At 45.6% G+C, this 19,322-nt stretch overlaps 1 protein-coding gene across 1 annotated transcript in view; it reads left to right on the top strand.

Moving 5' to 3' along the window:
• The window catches only part of FRMD4A (FERM domain containing 4A), a 134,357-nt gene that overhangs the window by 26,749 nt on the left and 88,286 nt on the right, over positions 1 to 19,322 (top strand). Inside the window, exons 2-3 of the mRNA XM_010580959.1 lie at positions 7,280 to 7,374; positions 15,051 to 15,143. Coding sequence (XP_010579261.1) covers positions 7,280 to 7,374; positions 15,051 to 15,143 — 188 coding nt within the window. The remainder of the gene's footprint in view (positions 1 to 7,279; positions 7,375 to 15,050; positions 15,144 to 19,322) is intronic.

Here is a 19,322-nt window from a genome sequence, read left to right on the forward strand (position 1 = left end):
CAGCCAATTATCAGAGTGATTTAATAAAATTTGCTATAAACAACACTACAAAGTTTCCTAAATCAAATCATACACACACAAACGCACATACACACAGATGTAGAGCTTAACCTATGATCAAGATTTTTCTCTCTTTGCCCGTTGTAGTAAATTATTGGTACCAAATGATCTTTGAAACTTCGTGAAACCTAATTGTAGTGAATTACTCGCTATTCTCCTTCATCAGCATTTGTCAGCAGACGATCTTTGTCCCCTTCTTCTTTGTCAGCATCTATTAGCAGACAATCTTGGAAATCCTCGCAAAATCTACTCTTCAAAATTCTAGCGATATCTGCCCTGAGAGGCATCCCAGCCTGCTGCAGTCCTGGAGGGCTCAAAGGGTCTCACTTAGGATCACTATTTATAGGATCTGAGATGATTGACTTCGGACAGTATATTTCCATTCTGGCCACAATTCTTGTCAGGTAATTCTGGCACTTTCCAGGGCGGACTGTGGTCCAGGCAACAGGAGTTTCAGGTATGGTTAGGGAGCGCCTAATCGTCCTAACTCACTGCACTGTAGCCAGGACAAGTTATCAGATGGTCCTAACTCACTGCACTTGCAGCCAAAACAAGAACACAGCATTGGCTGGTCCTGACATCGCAACATGGCCCAGGGGTCTGCTCCACCACAACTACTTCTCTAGGCAACCTGTGCCAGTGTTTCACCACCCTCATCGTAAAAAATTTCTTCCTTATATCTAGCCTGAATCTGCCCTCTTTTGGTTTAAAACCATTACCCCTTGTCCTATCACTACAGACCCTATTAAAAAGTGTGTCCCCATCTTTCTTATAAGCCCCCTTTAGGTACTGGAAGGCTGCTATAAGGTTTCCCCGGAGCCTTCTCTTCTCCAGGCTGAACAACCCCACCTCTCTCAGCCTGTCCTCATAGCAGAGGTGCTCTAGCCCTCTGATCATTTTTGTGGCCTCCTCTGGACCCGCTCCAACAGGTCCATGGCTTTCCTGTGCTGAGGACCCCAGAGCTGGACGCAGTACTGCAGGGGGGGTCTCACCAGAGTGGAGTGGAGGGTCAGAATCCCCTCCCTCGACCTGCTGGCCACGCTGCTTTTGATGCAGCCCAGGACACAATTGGCTTTCTGGGCTGCAAACTCATATTGCCGGGTGATGTCCAGCTTTCCCTCACATCCTCCTCGGCAGGGCTGCTCTCAATCCCTTCATCCCCCAGCCTGTATGGATACCAGGAGTTGCCCCAACCCAGGTGCAGGACCCTGCACTTGGCCTTGTTGAACCTCATGAGGTTCACATGGGCCTGCTTCTGGAGCTTGTCCAGGTCCCTCCGAATGGCATCCCATCCCTCAGGCGCATCAACTACACCACTCAGCTTGGTGTCAAGCTCCCCCAGGCTACAAGAAATTCTTCTCCCCAGAAGCCCTCTTCCTCATCCTCACATCCCATGGCCAATACACACCCATAACGTATCAGTATCATCACTAAACCTGCGTGACAATGACCATGGCTGCTGTTAGGAGGCACCAAAATGGGGTTTGCATGTCACCTTGTGTATCAAAGCCTTGCTCTGTGTCACCTGCATCTCACCTCCTCCTTTTCCTCTCTCCAGTGCTGGGGAGTTCTTCTGTGAGCAGATCCCAGCCTGCTCCCCCAGTGGGTCCAGCAGCCCATGTTAGTGGGCTCATGCTAATGACAACTCATCCAATAAATACATGGAAGAGCTGTGATACTCAGGGGTTTTTGACATTGCGTCAGCATGATTCATCCCTCATGCAGCCTCCATCTCCTCTTCCCAAGGCGCTCTCAGGCTTGCCCTTCCCCTCCCTGCTTGCCTTTAGTGCTTGCTGTGCTCTGTCGTTATTCAGGGAAGTTGTCTTCATGTCTAATTGGGAAGAGACACCTGTATAGAGTGCACCTGTATATAGTGTCTCTGTACAGAGATAAGCACAGTGCATGGACGAGAGACTCATCCCCTGTGGTTAATTTGTCAGAGCTGAATGCTTCTTAAAATAGAGCCAAGGACATCAAGACAGAGCTTGGGCATTGCATACACTGAAGTTATCTTGGCGTGGTTCTCTCTAGCACAGGCTGTGCCTGTAGCCCAGCGTATGGGGAGCTCTTTAAGCAATGGGGAGATGCAGGGAGGCAGTGCTGGGAGCGTCAGCCAGCTGTGAACCCATACGTACCTTCTTGCACTGTCTTTGCTGTCTTTTCGTAAGCTTTCTTGGTGCAAGTTCAAGTCACAGAGCTGCTGTTGAGGCTCACTCCTTTCCCTGCCACCTCCTAACACCACTAATAAAGCTCTCCCTTTCTTCTAAGTCATTATTTTAATAAACTTAAGTTGTTTTGGAGGGGAGGGAGGGAATGAGTTCACCGCTTCAAGGCTGCAGGAGCTGGGGTTGCAGAAGAGCCCCAGCCATGTGCTCGCTGTGCTCCTCGCTGCTGAAGCAGAAGTGCTTTGCTGTTGCAAAGCATTACGCAGCATTTCGGATAAACCTCTCAGGCATGGCCCAGGGCACAGTGAAGTGTGTCTGGGTCATTCTGTTAATAAGGAGGCAGCCCATCTCTACTCTCCTGCCTCTTCAAGAGGGGAGAAACCTCAGAGTGCTTCCGAGTCAGGTTTGACTTCACAGAAGAGTTGCACGCTCTACAGGTGACCAGGAATCCCCTGGATGATGTATTGATGCCATCATGCCTGGCAGGTGGATCCATTGACCCAGTATTGAGGTATTAAATTTTGTGGAAAGTGTTGTGTTTGCAAGTCCAGAGAGCCCAGGCTGCAAAGTGTTGCTTGTCCCAGGCTGGAGTAGAAACTGAGGAGTAGAGGTGGGAGTGCAGAGCTGTGAAAGCATTTGGCTTGCTGCCATGCAGAAAACCCTCAGAGACAGTGTCTTTGGCTACAAAATGGCTGGTGTGTGTGCCAGAGACTCCACTATATGGGAGCATGGGTCCCTCAGCCCTTCCTCCTGGCAGGGGCAGAGTGCTCACCAGGAGCAGCCTCTTCTCCCCCAGGGCCACAGCTCCAGTGTGGTGGGACCACAGCTGGGGCCCTGCTGATTTCTCTAGTAAAAATAACAGTTGATTTACAGTGCATTGTTCTTCACGTGCATTTTTACAAAGAGGGTCCTGTAGCAGGAGGGAGCAGCAGGGCTGAATAACATTGCTCCAACAACCCTTCCCTGCCAGCAAAGCGTGCTCAGCCCTCATTGAAGAATTTCTGCTGATGTACCCCATCCCAAGTTCAGGCCAGCCAGCTGCAGCTCTGACATGCTCCCCCAGGCTGCTTTTTCTGATGCAGGTTACATGGAGGATGGCAGGAAGGTGTGGGTAGGAAGGAGATGAAGAGCAGCAGATGCAGAGGGGTCTCAGCAGCTGCCCAGGCAGCTCACAGCGCATCACGGTCCAGCTCTGCAGCATTGAGGACACAGTTCAGTTTCTGGTTTGAATGCCACCTGTTATTCCTGATTTATGCCTGTGGGATTCACAAGCTATCTTGCTGACCATCCCACTATATTGGATGTAGAAGGTCCCGGACCTACTTTCTATTGATTTCCCTGCTGTCAGAGACTTCATCTTCTTCAGCGTGTCTTCCCCCATCTTCTTCAATGTGTCTGTCACGGAAGTTTTATTAATGCAAAATGAATATCCCTCTGGAAAATGAAGTCCAGAAATTAATAATGAATTAAAACAACTTGCCACAGGCATTGCTAATGAGCTCTTTGTCTGCTCGGCTCACATGAAAGGAGGTCATTGCTCAGCCATTCCCATCGAGAACGGCAAGAAGATTAACCGTTAACATTGAGTGCGTGGGTCTCTCCTGAGACAGTGGGATGGGCTGCAGCTCGGCTTGTGCCTGGCAGGGTTTTCCTGCCCTTAGCCCTGCTGTGCAGGTTTGTCTTGAGCAGTCTTAGCTACCTGGAGAAAACACCTTCCTTCTCTCCCCTCCAAAGACTCAGGTTGCCTGTCTGTGTTGGGAGGACACGGGAGCCATCCTACTGGAAAGGACAATAACCTTGTAGAGCTTAAGAGGAGAGCGGAAAGTAATCTTGGAGGGGACTAGCAGGGCTTAAGTTCCCTGCGGTAAGCCTCTTCAGGGACTCTGGCCCAGTAACTAACCTGGCACCGCTCCAGTGCTGGGTCTGCATCTATTGTTCTTTTCCCTTATCTTGCAAGCCAAAGGGTTATCCTGCCTTATCTGCTACCACAGGCTTTGGAGGAGGCCCTGTGGCAAGGGCAGTAGAGACCGTGCCCCTGCTGAGCCCCAGGGGCAGGAGGAGGGCTGTGCTGGGAGAGGAGCAGCTGCTAATGGGCAGTAGAGAAGGGAAAGCTGTCATGTGCTGATCACCTCTCTGTGGCTTTTTCTGCAGCCAGGTCTCACTCAGCAGAAATAAGGAAGCAGCATGTTGCATTTACCCGTCTTGCCTGGGGAGGGTGGCTGAATGCAGGTGCTTTCAGGTGCTGCTCCTCACTCGATACCTGGGGCTGGATGCAGCAGTGCATCGGGCAAGGGATGCTGGGCATCACTTCTCCATGATGTGGCTGGACATAAGAAGGGGATTTTACCCCTTGTCCAGTGACCCTTGTGGCAGTGCTGGCTGGCTGGAGCCGAGGGACCCATCACTTCCCCAAGTCCACAGGCGGCGTGTTTCACAGCAGCCATTTATTGCTCTGTTCTGCTTTCTTGCAAAATATGAAAGCTCAACCTATCCCCCCCCAAATGTTTAACCCAGGCTTGACAAAATGCTGCTGTGTTTGAGGCATGCTTTTTCCCCACCCTTCCCCAGCCTTGCCATCTCAGGTGGGACACCCAGCAAGGCTTGCTGATGGCTCGCTTCCTTGCTTGGCAGCACAACTGCTCATTTATCAAATAACGGAGTCACCCCAGAGAACTGGGAGCCAGGCAGTGCCAGCCACGCAACACCATGCCTGCAATGCACGCCATCATGGGGGTGCCCAGACTCACCTCCACCAACTGCCCCCAGTGGCCTTGGGTGGGGGGGGGGGGTCAGTCCTGCCCTTCCCTACACCCGTCACTGGGCATGCATTCCCACCCCTCTTCTTGTGGTAGCACTGGGCTGGGAAGAAGTCTCTTTCTGGTGCAGAGAGAGTCTGGCGTGATCAGGAGAGAAAGGAGCATGGAGGCTTGGGCTGGGGTGGGGGAAAAGCAAGACTTAGGCTCTCAAACTGCATATTGGCAGGCACAAAACCCCCTTTCTCTCTCTCCTTCAAAAGTTTGTGTTTGTTTGTCTGTTGTTAAGCTGAAAACTCATCCAACGCCCCCAGTAAGTACCTGCACTGAGCCTATGTATCTCTGAATTCACCCGGCAGTCTTATGATGCTCTTTGCCACAATGTCCAGGTATCTCATAAGCCAAACTGTAGCTTGTCCTTAAAATACTCCAGCAAAGGGAGGTTCATCTTACAGGAGACAGGGATGCTAGGAACATCCATCCCACCCAGCACAATGCCAGGAGAGAAGTACCTGAGGAGTCCCCAAAGAGGCTGGTGTAGCTGGTGTGCTCTTTGCTTGGTTCCCTGAAGGGACTCAAGGGGACAAAGGACATGACCACAGCTCCATGCCTGGTCTACTCAGCGCTGAGCACCATTCAGAAGCTAGTTCAGGAGACTGTGACAGGCAATGCAGCAGGCAACGTAGACATAGCAAAGACTCCAACGGTTGTGCCTGAGAAGTCTGACTTGGGAGTTAAAATGAAACTAGCTGCATCCCACCTATTTGTTATCTGCCAGGCTGTTCCTCCTACATAGCAACTTATCTCGTATTCAGAGGCTGCTTTAAACTAGTGCTGCTTTAGGCATGGCTATTGCTTCTTTCTTTGCTGGCATGACCTAGAAACCACCCTTGTGTTGGGTGCACAAAGGAACCATACGGACATTGCTGGTAACTGCACTAGGACATAGAAGGGAGACAGGTGGGTGGAGGACAGTGTAATGCTCACATGAATGCCAGGGAATTATACTTCAAATTTCTTTCAGCTGTGTCAGATACTATGACATTACTGGGTTTATGGACATTTTTAGAGAGAGGCTGAGAATCTTACGAATCTGTTTGGGAGTTAAGTACAAATCAGGGGGTTTTTTTTCAATACAAGCTATGTTTGTATTTACAGGACAGAGCAGCCAATTAGGACAGCAGGATTCTCAGGTCCCCACCATCCATTTTCTGCACAGCATCATCATTTCATCTCCATTTAACAGGTTCACATCTGGGGTAACTCTGACTCAGCTGCTTGGTAGACTCATTGGGGCAGTCAAGCCTGCAGACAACTTTATTTTCACCGAGGCTTGCAGCACAGAGATTTGTAGACCAAATCCTTATGAGCAGTCACCAGGGAACATTGTTGGGATCTCTGACTCCAGCTGTGCCAATGCTGCTGTAACCATTGCAGCTCTGGGATCTGGGGCTATTACAGGCTGTGGGATCACAGGCTGCATCTACCTGGATCCTTTGTACCCCTGTTTTCTACCAGTGACAGTCAAGACAAGACCTCTGTTATGGCCAAGACTTCAGTAGTCCAGTAGGAAACACAGGAGCTCAGCAGAGCTGGTGAAAATTCATAGAGGCAGGAGGACGCATTAGACTTAAGAGTCACATAAGGTTTTGCAGAAAAGGTAGTCATGCACTGTCCTCTGTATGGAACAAATAGTTTCTCTGAGCTTGGCTTTTATGCTTTTACAAAGGGTATTTTGAAAGTGTGTGTTACTTTCCTCTCTTTCCTTCCAAGTGCCTAAATTTGAGGATATATTCTTATCTCTAAATGACAAGCAATACTGAATGGGAAACTATTTTGTTCTGTCATTTACTTCTCATTTGGTCCTGTCACATCCTATCTTTTGGCACTATGTATTTTCTTAGTGTTATGAGCATATATCTGTGCTCTGTGTGTGAGAGTGGGTGTCTGAAATGTGTTTGCAAAGGTCCTTGATAAAAAGCTTTAACAACTAAAATTATCAGAGAGGCATGAGTGAGCTGGTCATGGTAGATCTAAACACTGGCAGGTGGCAGGTCATCTGTCTGCAGAGACATTAAGCAATGAAGAGGTCAGAATTGACAGGTTTTTAGGATTTACCTAGGAGGGAGACTATTGCTCATTTCAAGCCGCTAATGTTGCTTGCAGATTTGGCTCAAACACCAGAGGGAACATAAAAGCAACAGCAGTGGGATACCTTCAAGGATAGCGTTTCCCTCCAGAAGCACAGTGCAGTTCTATCCAAGTTCTCATTAATCACTGTCTTTCATTCTTGTTTTCCAGCCAAAGCTTTTGGCCAAGGAGTTGCTTGACTTGGTGGCATCTCATTTCAACCTGAAGGAGAAGGAGTACTTTGGAATTGCATTCACAGATGAAACGTAAGTGCAAGAAATCAAAGACCTAAGAGGCAACTCTTAGATCACAGGAAACCTTGGCGGTTTTGTCCTAAGCAAAATGACCAGCGTAGAAGACCTGTGTACCCCAAGGTCCTAGACCAAGGTCTAGGGTGGCGTGGACCTCACATCAGAGTCTGTCTTGTACTGCCTCTTCTTCAGGGGGCTGGAGGCCTCTCATGGGAAATTAAGCATGGCCAGAGGTGTATAAAGGCAGTAACAATCCTTTCCTAATCCCATGTTCAAAGAGTTGGTGTCATTTGGCATTGGTAAAAGGTTAGCTTAAGCTCTCATGGACTTAAGATCCACTCGCTAGTTCAAAATTATTACCAGATTGGCGGAACTGTTCAATTAAAGTGTTAATCCATTTATTCACTCATGCAGGCTTAAAAGTAATGCTTAATTATTCCAAGAAAAGAAATAAAAAACCAACCTCACAAAATTATTCTATTATTTCTGATGTTTTAGATCCCAGATTAGAGTTTCTTAAAAAAGGGAAAGAAGAAAGTGTGGGAAAGGAAGGAATTGCTGAATTTAACATGAATGAAAAGCATTTTTAAATATAAAATTTCCATTGTGGAAAGGATTTGACCTTTCCAGGAATCACACAACAGCCTTATGGCTAAGCTAAACTAAAAGATGGGACCCTGACACTGCAGTCACCTCAGGCAATGTTGGTTGTTCTCCTTGAACCCCAGCTCCTAGAGTCCTAGTATTACCACAAATTTTGAGCTTTTGTCTCAAGACAGGCCATTTTTACTCCCTGTTTAAAAGGCCAGTATAAAATTAGCACTGGAGAAACGTTAAAGGTCTGCCAAATGCTATGATTAGTCCTAGTCTGTGACCTCTCAGTCCTACTGCACAGTCCCTGGTACTTTTTTCCAGCTGCCTGTTTTCTCTCTGTAGTTAGACAGTCCTCAGCATATGGACTATGTCTTGTATGCGCACCCACCATACTCCACCTTGGTTTGCAAGAGGGGTTTTTTTTTTTATATATATATTAATCAGGAATAGGCTTCCCACACCTATACTGTTTTAAAAAAACAAGATTTTCAAGCCAATGCTGGGTTCCCAGAACAGCTGAGTCAGCAGTATTGCTGTCATAAGCCAGCTCTACTCTCCTGCTCAAGTGGCAGGGAAATGTAAATTATCTGCTGGAATAATGATTTGGGATCAGGTAATCAGAGGCTGCTGGATAATTGCACAAACATATCTACATTCATCTCAGCAGCGATCGCCCCTCTAGAGGCAGTTCCTTTGGCAAGTGCCTGCCTTGGGCAGCCTGAGGCCATCTCAGGGCACAGCTCCCAGGATGGAGGAATGCTCAGCATCAGACGTGTACAGAAGCAGCACCCGAATCAGAGGAGATCCCAGAATCCATCCCATCTCACTGAGATGAGCAGCTCAGCCCTGTAGGAGATCTCCAACCCAACAGAAACTAATGATACTGGTCCTCAAAAGAGGAACAGCAGGAGGCACTGGCAATTTATAAAGCAGGAGGAGGATATTGCTCCTCACCAAGGTGTTATTTCCTATTGGAGAGAGCAAGTTACTCTGGGTGCTGCCTGAGGGGTGCAGGAAAGCCATGCAGGGAAGCCAAAGCAGACTAAGAGATGAAAATGTTCCCTAGCAGCACAGGTTAAAAACAAGAAACACATGTCAGACTGCAACCAGATAGCAGCTGAGCAAGTCCCAGCTCTCAGCTCAGCTGAGTGGGCACAGGGCTCCCCTGGGAGTGCAAAGGAAGCTAATGAGGAGGTGTCAGCAATTAGAGAGAGCCCAGCCTCCCCTGGGGCTTCCAGGTTTAACACAGAGCAGCATGAGCAAAGATCTGGGTTAGTGATGGGAGGAAGCACGAGAAGCTGACAGAGGCTGTCGAGGCAGTGCTCAAAGATGTGCAGCAGATGCAGATGGATGTGCACTGTCTAGATGGGATTTCAAAGGGTGAGGTGATGGCACCCACTCACTTGGTCACCCTCTTGACCTGTAGTCAAGATGGAGCAGGGTGCATTTTAGGAGATGCTCAGCCAGCCCAGATGAAAAATTTGCGGACACCCTCATTAAATCTAGTAAACGCAACCCAGAAACATGCCAGTAAGTCCTAGCTGATATGAAGCTTGGTCTGCAGCTCTTCTGCTGTCCCATAGTGAGTCTGACCTTTGCACTGAGGCTTCTTCAGTGCTGTGAAAATAACCTTGACAAAAATATTTCCTCTTCAGTTGTAAAAAGCTTTTCATAGAGTTGGCACAAACAGCAATTGTTTTATTTGACTGAATACAGCCAAAAAAATATACCTGGAGCGTTGGGCTGGGTCTTGCAAATAGATGTCCCATGTCACTTTCAGAAGATAAGCTGGGCTGTCTATACCACAGATCTTAACCTGCAATGTGAAATGGAAGTTTTAAAAAAATCCTTTCTTCAAAAAGTAGGAAAACCAGTCTCTTAATGTGTGTTTTCAGAGCACCTGACACAGCCCTATAGCTGATACAGACCAGGCACACAAAAATAAACCCTTTAATTCTGTGACGCAGGCCCTCAAGGATTTCCTTCACTTCACTCTTCGCTGAGTTTCCATGTGCCTTACTTGAAGGGAACTCATAACCAGCTAAAACAGAACAAGCCTGGTTCATAAATGTAGTCTGGGGTTGGCTAAATTGCAAGTTTAGAAAGAAGAAAAGCCACTAAAGTATTAAATCAATTCTTCTATTTAAGAGTAAAAGCTCTGTGAGAGTAATTTATTTAGAAATGGTTTGGACTGGGGATTTCCATTCATTAGTTGTGCTCTATCATGACAACCTAAGAAGAAAATCAATAGGAACAACCTTTGCGTTGGCAACTTAATAGTTTCTTGTGATAATATAGGGTCATTACTGCATTCAGCATGACTAAAATTAGATTGTCAGACTATTATGGAGGAGAGAATAACGCCTCCTATTTTAATGATCACAGGAACGCTTTATGGTGTGAGCCATTAACTGTGGGAGAGCACAGGTCAAAAGGGTGTCCCTGTACAGCACGTGGGGCCAAGCTTCACATGAAGCCAGAATAGCTATATGCTGGTTGATTCAGAGTGAAAAGGAATGGGGAAAGGGCTTTTTTTTTTTAGTTCAGCTGATTATGAATCTCCGCTAACCGCCCTTTCCTTTGGCATCAGCTCTTCCAGCATTCACTGAGAGCAAGTGGTCAGGATTACCCTTCTGTTCACTGCAGATGCCCCATCTGGGCCACGGGCAGGTTTTCCACATCCTTTACTTGTCCTTAGACATGAGTCACCTGCTCCATGGAGAACTACCAACTTTTGCATCCCACAGCTCCCCCTCTCAGTGGGTCCAACCAAAAGCTGATCCAAACCCTTTTGCTCCCTCACCAGAGGAGAACATGCAGAGCAGCTTCTTCAGCTAGCTAACATTAGGATAAAAACTGCAAGGCATTGAAGCCCACATTATCTGTGTTACATTTGTGCTAGAGACTGTACTAATGTGATAAGGTAATGACAGAGAGTGCCCTTGCTCAGCCCAGGATCCTATGGCCAAGGGGATGGCAAAGGAAGAGCGGGGTACTACTCTTCCCTGGAATACTCTCTCATCTCTGCGAAGTGGGGGGAAGCCTATTCCCACCCTGCAGCCATGTGGCAGAGCCAAAATGAGGGGCCAGGTGTCCCATGTCCTGGTTGAACAGCCAGTCCAATGGAGGGTGCAGCTCTCAGAATAATGTCCTGTTCTGGCGTTAGACCAGTTCCTTTGTCACCAAGCCCACTGTTTCGCAAAATCTGTGCAGTTAAACTCATGTAGCTCCTTGAGACCCTTCAAAAGTATTTCTGTTGAAGGGTTAAGACCCTAAACAAGAAAATCTGTGAGCTTAAGGGGGTTTTTGTTTCTGTCGTGATTGATGGAAATGTAAAATAGCTTATATGGTTTCTATTATGCGAATTGGTCTTTGTCAATGTCCATTCAATTCAACATGAGTTTGACACTGAAGGGGCGTGAGTAGGTTTATTGGTCTGAATACCTTTATAACACAAATCAATGTGGATCCACTTTTCAGAAAACTGGACACTAACCAGTAAAACTATATAAACAGAACCACCTGGAGGCAAAGTATTCATTGATGTATCACTCTTTCCTGAAAGCCCTGATAAAAGAACACAGAACTACTGCATGCAATCGACAATATGAACCCTGGGCACCGAAATCTATACTTGGTCTGTGACCTAAATGGACCCAGTTTCTTTTCCTAAAAGCAATTATGTGTTTGTTATTGACACACCAGTTTAACTGCCAACATGAGTACAACCAACAGAGAAAAATGATCTGGCTTCCGATATTCAACCTCCCTACAGGTCACCCAAAACTGTTTGCGCCATTTTTTGTGAATACACTGATACAAATACTCAAATGAACAAATCAATGGTGATAATGAAACAAAAGCTACTTTGTGTTTCTAAATTGAACCGTGAAGGAAATCCAGCTAGACATAAGCATGTATGAATGGGATCCCAGTGCAAGCTGCCTAAATTGGTCCATGAAAACTGTCAGGATTACTACATGCCTAGGGTTATATGCCCATACTTTTCTCTGTCTTACATGGGATTGTGCTCCATGAATAGTTCTGCTGAAGACAGGAAGACAGCTTCCAGAGCAAAGCACTTTGTGGTGTAAAACAGCACTGGAGTTTGGCTCCCTGATAGACCACATTCACAGACGGATGCCCGTGACTGTTCACTGCTGCTGTTCTCTACATGCCACACATGCACGCTTGGAAACAAGGAGTTAGGTGACAATCTGCAGTGCAGAAGCCCTCAGTGATGAAAGATTGTAAGTGGTAATTGAGTACAGTGAGCAGTTAGCTCCTGGCAGTGATTTAAGTGACCTTCCTCCTCTGAAGGAGCTTTGGATTTAAGCTCCATGCAGATGAGAGTAATGAAACTCTTCAACCCCAAAACTCAGTGGCAATTAAATGTGTTATTCAGTACGCACAACCGTGTACTTGTGCAACATAAATGTGTAACCTGGTATGCATATGTATATGCATATATTCTTTTCATACTGGTCATATCAGTTTCTCAAGTCAAAATGCAGTTAAAAGAGCAAGTCGTTTCAAAATAAGAAATACCTTGAAGTGAATTATTGTTCTGTGCACCATGGCTTCTCAACCCTTCGTTGTACATGTTAGGCAAACCCAGACATTTCTGTTGAATAAACATAGAGTTAGACAGTAAGTTCATTGTTAACAAATCGGTCTCGGTGGGAACCAGTGTGTAATGCCATCAGCTGCTGGTGGTTGCTACTTTGGTGATACAAATGCAGCTGGACAGGTTCAGGATAGGATGTCAGGCTTAGCGTGGCTTTTCCTTGCTCTGACAGTGTTTTGTACTTTGGCCTACATGGTTAAATGCTCATTTTGTACTTTGGCTAGGAATGGGTGAGCATGTCTAGTTTCAATCCCCATGCATACTGTTAATTTCAGCCTTTCTGAGTCCTGTTAAAAGAAACATAACAGCACTTCAGGACAAAAAAAAAAAATAGGAAAAAGGACAGATTTCAAGAAAGGGGATGCAGCAGGAAATGTGAACGCCTCTGATTTTTGGGTGCCCAGGCTGAGAATCTTTCAGTAGGGCTTATTTTCTGGCAGCCTCGAGCATCTGTCTTCTAAAAACCAAGCCTTCTGAAAGTACATATCTGTGCTGAACAACAAGGCACAATGCAGGGATCCTGCACTAGCACTGGGTGACTGCATCCCAGCAGCAGAAATGACAGGAGACCCCATCATACTGCGTGCCCAGCTACACAGCCTGCCGAGAACAAGACCAGTTAGCCCAAACATCCAGCCTCATTATTATGGCCATCCTCACCCCTGATCCCGGGCAGTATCACTGCACAGCACTGTCCCAGGCTGGGCAGACTTGTCCTCAGACCACGTACTGAAAGAGAGACATATGAAATGACTAGTTGGGCTTGAAAATCTGCATTATGTCACCCCTTTCCAGTAGCCATGCTGCTAGTAAGTCTGTGCCTCTAATACACAGCTCAGGCTGCCCTTTATGTAGAGAAAAAAATGAGAAAAAACTTATTTAAAAACTTTATCTAGAGAAAAAAATGGCTAAAAGTTAAAATATCTTGGAGAGAAACATACAGGTCTCTAGAGCAGGGGATAAAAAAGGGTTTGATCCTTCTTGTACACCAGAAGATGTCCAGGGATGAGTTTGAAAAGTCCCCAACTCCACATGTATCACTTGTACCTAGTTTAGACTTGGTACTCTTGCAAAACAGATGCAAAGGCTGCTTAAACTGAATGCCTGACTTCTATATGGCAAAATTTGAGGTGAGATAGCTTCTTTATAAATGTCTGATCCTGAACCCACTGGAGTGATGAGTAGAGCTCACAAGTAATTTTGAATCTCTTAGATCTCTTCTCAGTTGCCCAAACCACACACACTGCTAAGGAGTAACGGACAGACCCTTGTGAAAGCTGAGTATGTCTGCTGATGAGGTACATTGCTAAGACTTGTGGCAACCTTAAAACTTAATTTATCCCTTTTTTTTAAACCAAGCCTTTTTTTTTTTTCCCCATGGAAGGAAGAATTATTCTTGAGGATTAGCATGAGCTGGTAAATAAGCAGTGGAATAGAGCTCAGGATATCTGAGTTCCATTTCCTGCTTTATTTGCTGCAAGGTTGTCCCCAAAATCTTTTCAGTTCTCTCTCCCCTTGCTTGTCTAGACAGCAGAGTACTGAAGGCAAGGGCTGCCTCTCCTTCTGGGTGAAATCTGGTCTGACTGAAATCAATAGCAACACGCTCACAGGATGCAGCCCCAGCATCACTGAAGGCAACGGCAAAATTCCAGCTGGCTTCAGTGGGGCCTGAATTTTACCCTATGTATTTCCACAGTACCTAATTTAATGGGGCCTTTATCTCAGCTGGGGAGTGAGATGTCCCTGTAATACAAATAATGGTATTTATAAAATACCTCTCACGCACACACAGCACTCTACAGTGTGGGGAACGTGACAAAGAACAGAGCTCCTGCCCAGGAAAGCTTCCAGCAGCAAGGCACGAATGGATAAATTATAGGAGAAAATAATAGCGACAGGTACCATCTAGGCAAAATAAAAGCAGCATGTGGTAATTGGAGCTGGAACGCTTCATGGAGCAGCTGTTTTTCAGGAGCTCTCTGAAGAAGGAAAAACGAAGGCTGGGCAAACCTAGAGAGGCTATTGCAGGCACATGGGTGGTAAATAAACTGTCTGAGGCTGTAGAGTCAGACTTAGCCTTGAGTGAAATATTGCAGGTGTTGTGGAAACTCTTAACAATAAGGATTTCTAATGAAAATCTTGACAGACTTTTAATGATACAACTGCTCCAGGGGGTTGTAATAAAAAGGTGAAGCTCATGAGATTTTGGGCTGTCCTGCCTGCTCACTGCTGCCAGCTTTCACCCTGACAGATTGAACTTTAGCAGTTCGATTCCCAGACTGAAATGTTGCCAGAATGATATCGCCTCCACTCCTCAAACATTTATTGTGTGTTTTTCAAATATCATGCAATAGCCGAGGGCAAATAGCATGTGCTTCAGTTCATCTTTTGTAACACCTCAGAACTCATTGCCTTGAGTAGTGAGAAACCCCTTTGGTGCCAGGCTCAAAACTGTTTCTTCTCTTGACAGGGGACACTTGAACTGGCTTCAGCTGGACCGCCGGGTGCTGGAACATGACTTCCCCAAAAAGTCAGGACCGGTTGTTTTGTACTTTTGTGTCAGGTAAGTGCATGATGGCAAGCCCTTCCCATGGGATACAGCTACAGACAACCTGTTCCCTAGGGGCCAGGAAATGAGGCTGTCAGTTTCTCTCACTGTAGGAACACCTATGGACAAACAAATACTTTTACAGAGGTTTCTTTGAGCTCATTGGCTTTGAAAACTCTTCTCACACAAGTGCAAATAAGTAGTAGCCATGCTAACACCCATAGCTGCCCACAGAGAAACCTTGTGTGAGGGCAAGATCAGACATTATGTCTTTACATTTTTATTTGTGGGTTTTGAACTCCTGGGAAGTCCAAGCTGGGTAGGGCTGCAGAACAAAAACCTCTTTCTGCCAGGATAACCAACCTGAGCCAGCCACCTGGAGGGAAAACACTTGCTTCCTTGCCGGCAAGCCATCCGTTTCCTCTGGATTGTGCCCAGGGTGTGCGTTATGTCAGGGACCAAATTAATCCCAGTATAGCTGTGTCGTATTTGCCTTCTGGACTCAACCACATAATGGTATAATGAATTACCTGCAAATAGCAAATGATGGCATTTTATGGCCATCAGTTGGCTTCTGCATGGGCATAGAACATATTCATAGACTGGACTGGACCAGATTAGAAAGGTTTTAACAAAGATTATGGCAGTTTAGGGGAATTTCTCTTCATCTGGGTATTTTGCAAGGAACTGTCAGTGTTTGAAAGCCACTAGAAGCTGCCGGTGCTCTTGGGTACACAGTGTCTTTGCCTCCAAGGGATATATTTTCTGAGAAGACAAATTTGCTCTTGCAGCTTTAAAACACCCAGAGAAAGGCTGGGGTTTGGGATGGCATATGTACAAAATTAAGTTGAGGGGTTTAGCTTACTTTTAATGGATAGCTCATGTCTAGAACTAGCCAGTGCAGTGTTACTGTGTCTTTCTTTTAGCCTTTCCACTCCAGTGTTATATTACATCTGACATCACTCTCATTCATTCCACAGTACCCACAAAAAATGAAGACCTACTTTTAAGTTTCTTCCTGAGTGAAGCTTTTTTTCCCAGCCAAGTGATTGTCATTCATTTAATTTCAATTACAAGGGAGGCTTCTCAAGAGAAGAAACTCTTTGCTCTGTTATGTCCCTATATTTAGTGGTGGATATATCTTGGATGGACAAATCAAGGCTGCACAAAGCCTCATGACTCCAGAATTGGCCTGCTGTCTCCCAAGAGAAGAGCTTAGTCTACCTTTTGGGTGCTTCAAACCATAAGGGTAGATCCAGAGCTGAACATTTTCAGTGTATACAGTTCAAATCCACCTGTGCTTAGAACTACACAAAACTGTTGGTGCTCTTCTGCAAAAGTGTTAGACTTCTAGGCAAATTTTTAAAAAAAAAAAAAAGAAAACATCAAACCCTAACTCATTAAAAACACAGCAGCTCTATTATCAAGCATCTTGCCTAGGGGCCAAATTGAAGAGTCCATGCTAGGACAGAGACCCCATGGAAAGCAGGAAAAGCTCTGACTGAACAAGAGCTAAGTGCAGATTTAGGAGTGGAACTGCTAAATGTGTGAAAGTCAGTGCTACTTAGCCATTCTCATATTCATTTCAAAGATCACTCAATGAGCATAAATATTGCCATCTGTATTGTTTTATGAAAGTTGGCAGCGCAGTGGAGACAAGTTATTCTAGCAGGATCTTAGCCAAGAGACATCTTAGGACTATGGATCCATACAACAGTTACTAAATGAGTGACCTCTCCTGTTCTGGAATCACAATCCATAGGGGAAATCCATAGGGGAAAAGTCAGCATTCAGTGTCTGAAAAGTGAGTGTGTGAAAACCAGACTAAGTATGGGCTTATACTCTCTTTTTGTGGTAGTAATGAGTGGATTGTCACACTGAGTTACAATTTTAATTGGAGTGGAAGGCCAGTTGCCTCAAGAGTTAGGAATGGGCATTAGCTTACCATGTCTTTTCTGTTTATTTCCCCTGTGGATGTCAGATGCTGGCAAGAAGTTGAAAATGTTTCCCAGCATGTGAAGAGTTCCCATGTCGATCCCCAAATCTGATCTGAGCAGAAGGCAACTGGAGAAGAAATCGACTCCAGCCAGCTGGCTGAAGTTGGAAAGGCCCCATGTATCTGTTACCCAGCAGTTTCAGTTTTGGCTTGGGAACTACAGCAAGGGTTGAAGGAATGGTTGTGAAGAGACCCACCCATAGATGGGGTCTTATTTTGATAATCTGGGGATGCACAACAGCTTACAGAGCCATCCATATCCACACCATAAACAGAATGCTCCCTCTCCCCTGCTGCCATGAGGTAGAAAGCAGAGATAATTAATGCTGTACCATACCTAATCACAAAAGTCTTAATTTTTAAGGGACTGGGTGCCTATGACACCTACTATATCATTGGTAAAGGCTTGCCTGTATTTGCATATACCTTTCTTGCATTACCTCTCCCAAGCATTGCAGCTGAGAAAGATAAGGTTGGTCCTGAGGGTCCTAATTGGGGAGATAGTAATACAAGTAACTGGATGTGCCAGATGTTCATTACAGAGAAATCTGTTTACTGTATCAGGATTTAGTAATAATGTGGGGTTTTCCCTCTAGTCAAAGTAAATGTACAATTCAACCACACTGGGTAACTACTGAAGACATGAAGCTTCAGGCAAGAACAGTAAATGGTAGTTTGTGAAGAGAAAAACCTACAGAAGAACGATTTTCACCTTTTATGTGACCATCAAATTGTTTTTACTCTTAACATGCCTGCAGCAATGTTGATGGGCAGCATGCTCACCAAAGATGCCGTAGTTTTTAGATTGCTCTAAAAGTACATTTAAAGAAAGCATGCCTTTTTAAGCAAAGGCTTCTTGGAAAAAACATGCTGAAAATAGGAAGTTTCACAAGCTTTGCAGCGTGAAATTCTCCTCCCTTATTTAAATCTCTGCAGCACTGTTGAAGCTTCATCTTTTGACACACATTTCCTCAGGGTTTGACATTGTTGAACATTGATGTCCAGTGTCTTTACTCTCTTTTGTAATCAAAGACCAAAAATTTGACAGCACTCTATCAAAGAAGGAGGATTTTAGAAGTATGTTCTTAGCATTAGTTCTGAAGAAATAGTGTCTGCCGTTGTACATTTGCACAGCTAACTGAAGCCTCTCTGTCTTCAGCTTGTCATCTAGTGCCACTGAGAACAACATAGGAATCTAGGAAGCAATCAGAACTGCTTGGGCAGCTGTGAACTGCCCCATGGCTATTCTTGTGCAATATTATTTTATGAGACTCTGCTAATACCCATTTATATAGCTTTAAAGCCATACATGAAAGCAAGAGGGAGTGCCATGTGTCTTGCAGGGAAGGTGGGATGTCTGGCAACAGGATGGGAGTGATGCTAGTTCTCATCTTAGAATTAACTTCCCTGGTTGGCTTTTTAAAACCCTGGTCACCTTAGTTGTTGGTGAAACTCATTCCCTGCCTCGGAGGATTTACAGTGCAGGTAAACCAAGTCAGATGAGAGTCACAGCTAAAGTCCAGGAGAAGCAAAGGATGGAGATGAAGGAAGGAGGGATTGCTTGACTAGTTGATTTTACAGGGGTGTTTTGAGACCAGAAGAGGATGGCAAAACTGTACCTCACAACATGATCTGCATGGTAAAGGGCAGGAACCTAAGTAAAGTGTGGAAACCCAGGCAGCAAGGAGGTCAGAGGAAAACAGAGCTAGCAGGGGTTCAGGTAAAGGTTGTTATATTTTTGGCAGGGAAAGAAGCATTTTGCTCTGACTCACACAGGCGGAAGGAAGGCAAAGTTAGTCCCTTTGTGTAAATCTTTGAGGTGAGAGAAGACCAGGGCATAGACACCCTGTTTGTTCATGGAAAGCCAAGCTGGCCAGGCTTTGCAGTGAATTCTCATCTTCAAACAATGGCCTTGTGGGATTAGCAATCCTTAGCCAGGGAACCACCAGCATGGGTCTGATCTCTTTATCTTCTGGATGTTTGTCATGCTGTTAATTTATATGAACAAGCTCAGCAAATAGAATTCATTTCACTGGTGGATCTTTTCCCAGGAATGAGTATATGTGTTCTCAGGGTAGCTCCACTAGCTAAACAGTGACAACTCGCTGCAGAAGTCGTCACGCTAAATCAGAACATCTCTCACGTGGAAAGGCTTTTCTTTCAGAAAGGCATGGAAAAAAATGTGAAATAAATCCTCA

Source organism: Haliaeetus leucocephalus, unplaced genomic scaffold (assembly GCF_000737465.1).
Source record: "Haliaeetus leucocephalus isolate CR32 unplaced genomic scaffold, Haliaeetus_leucocephalus-4.0 Scaffold751, whole genome shotgun sequence".
NCBI lineage: Eukaryota > Metazoa > Chordata > Aves > Accipitriformes > Accipitridae > Haliaeetus > Haliaeetus leucocephalus.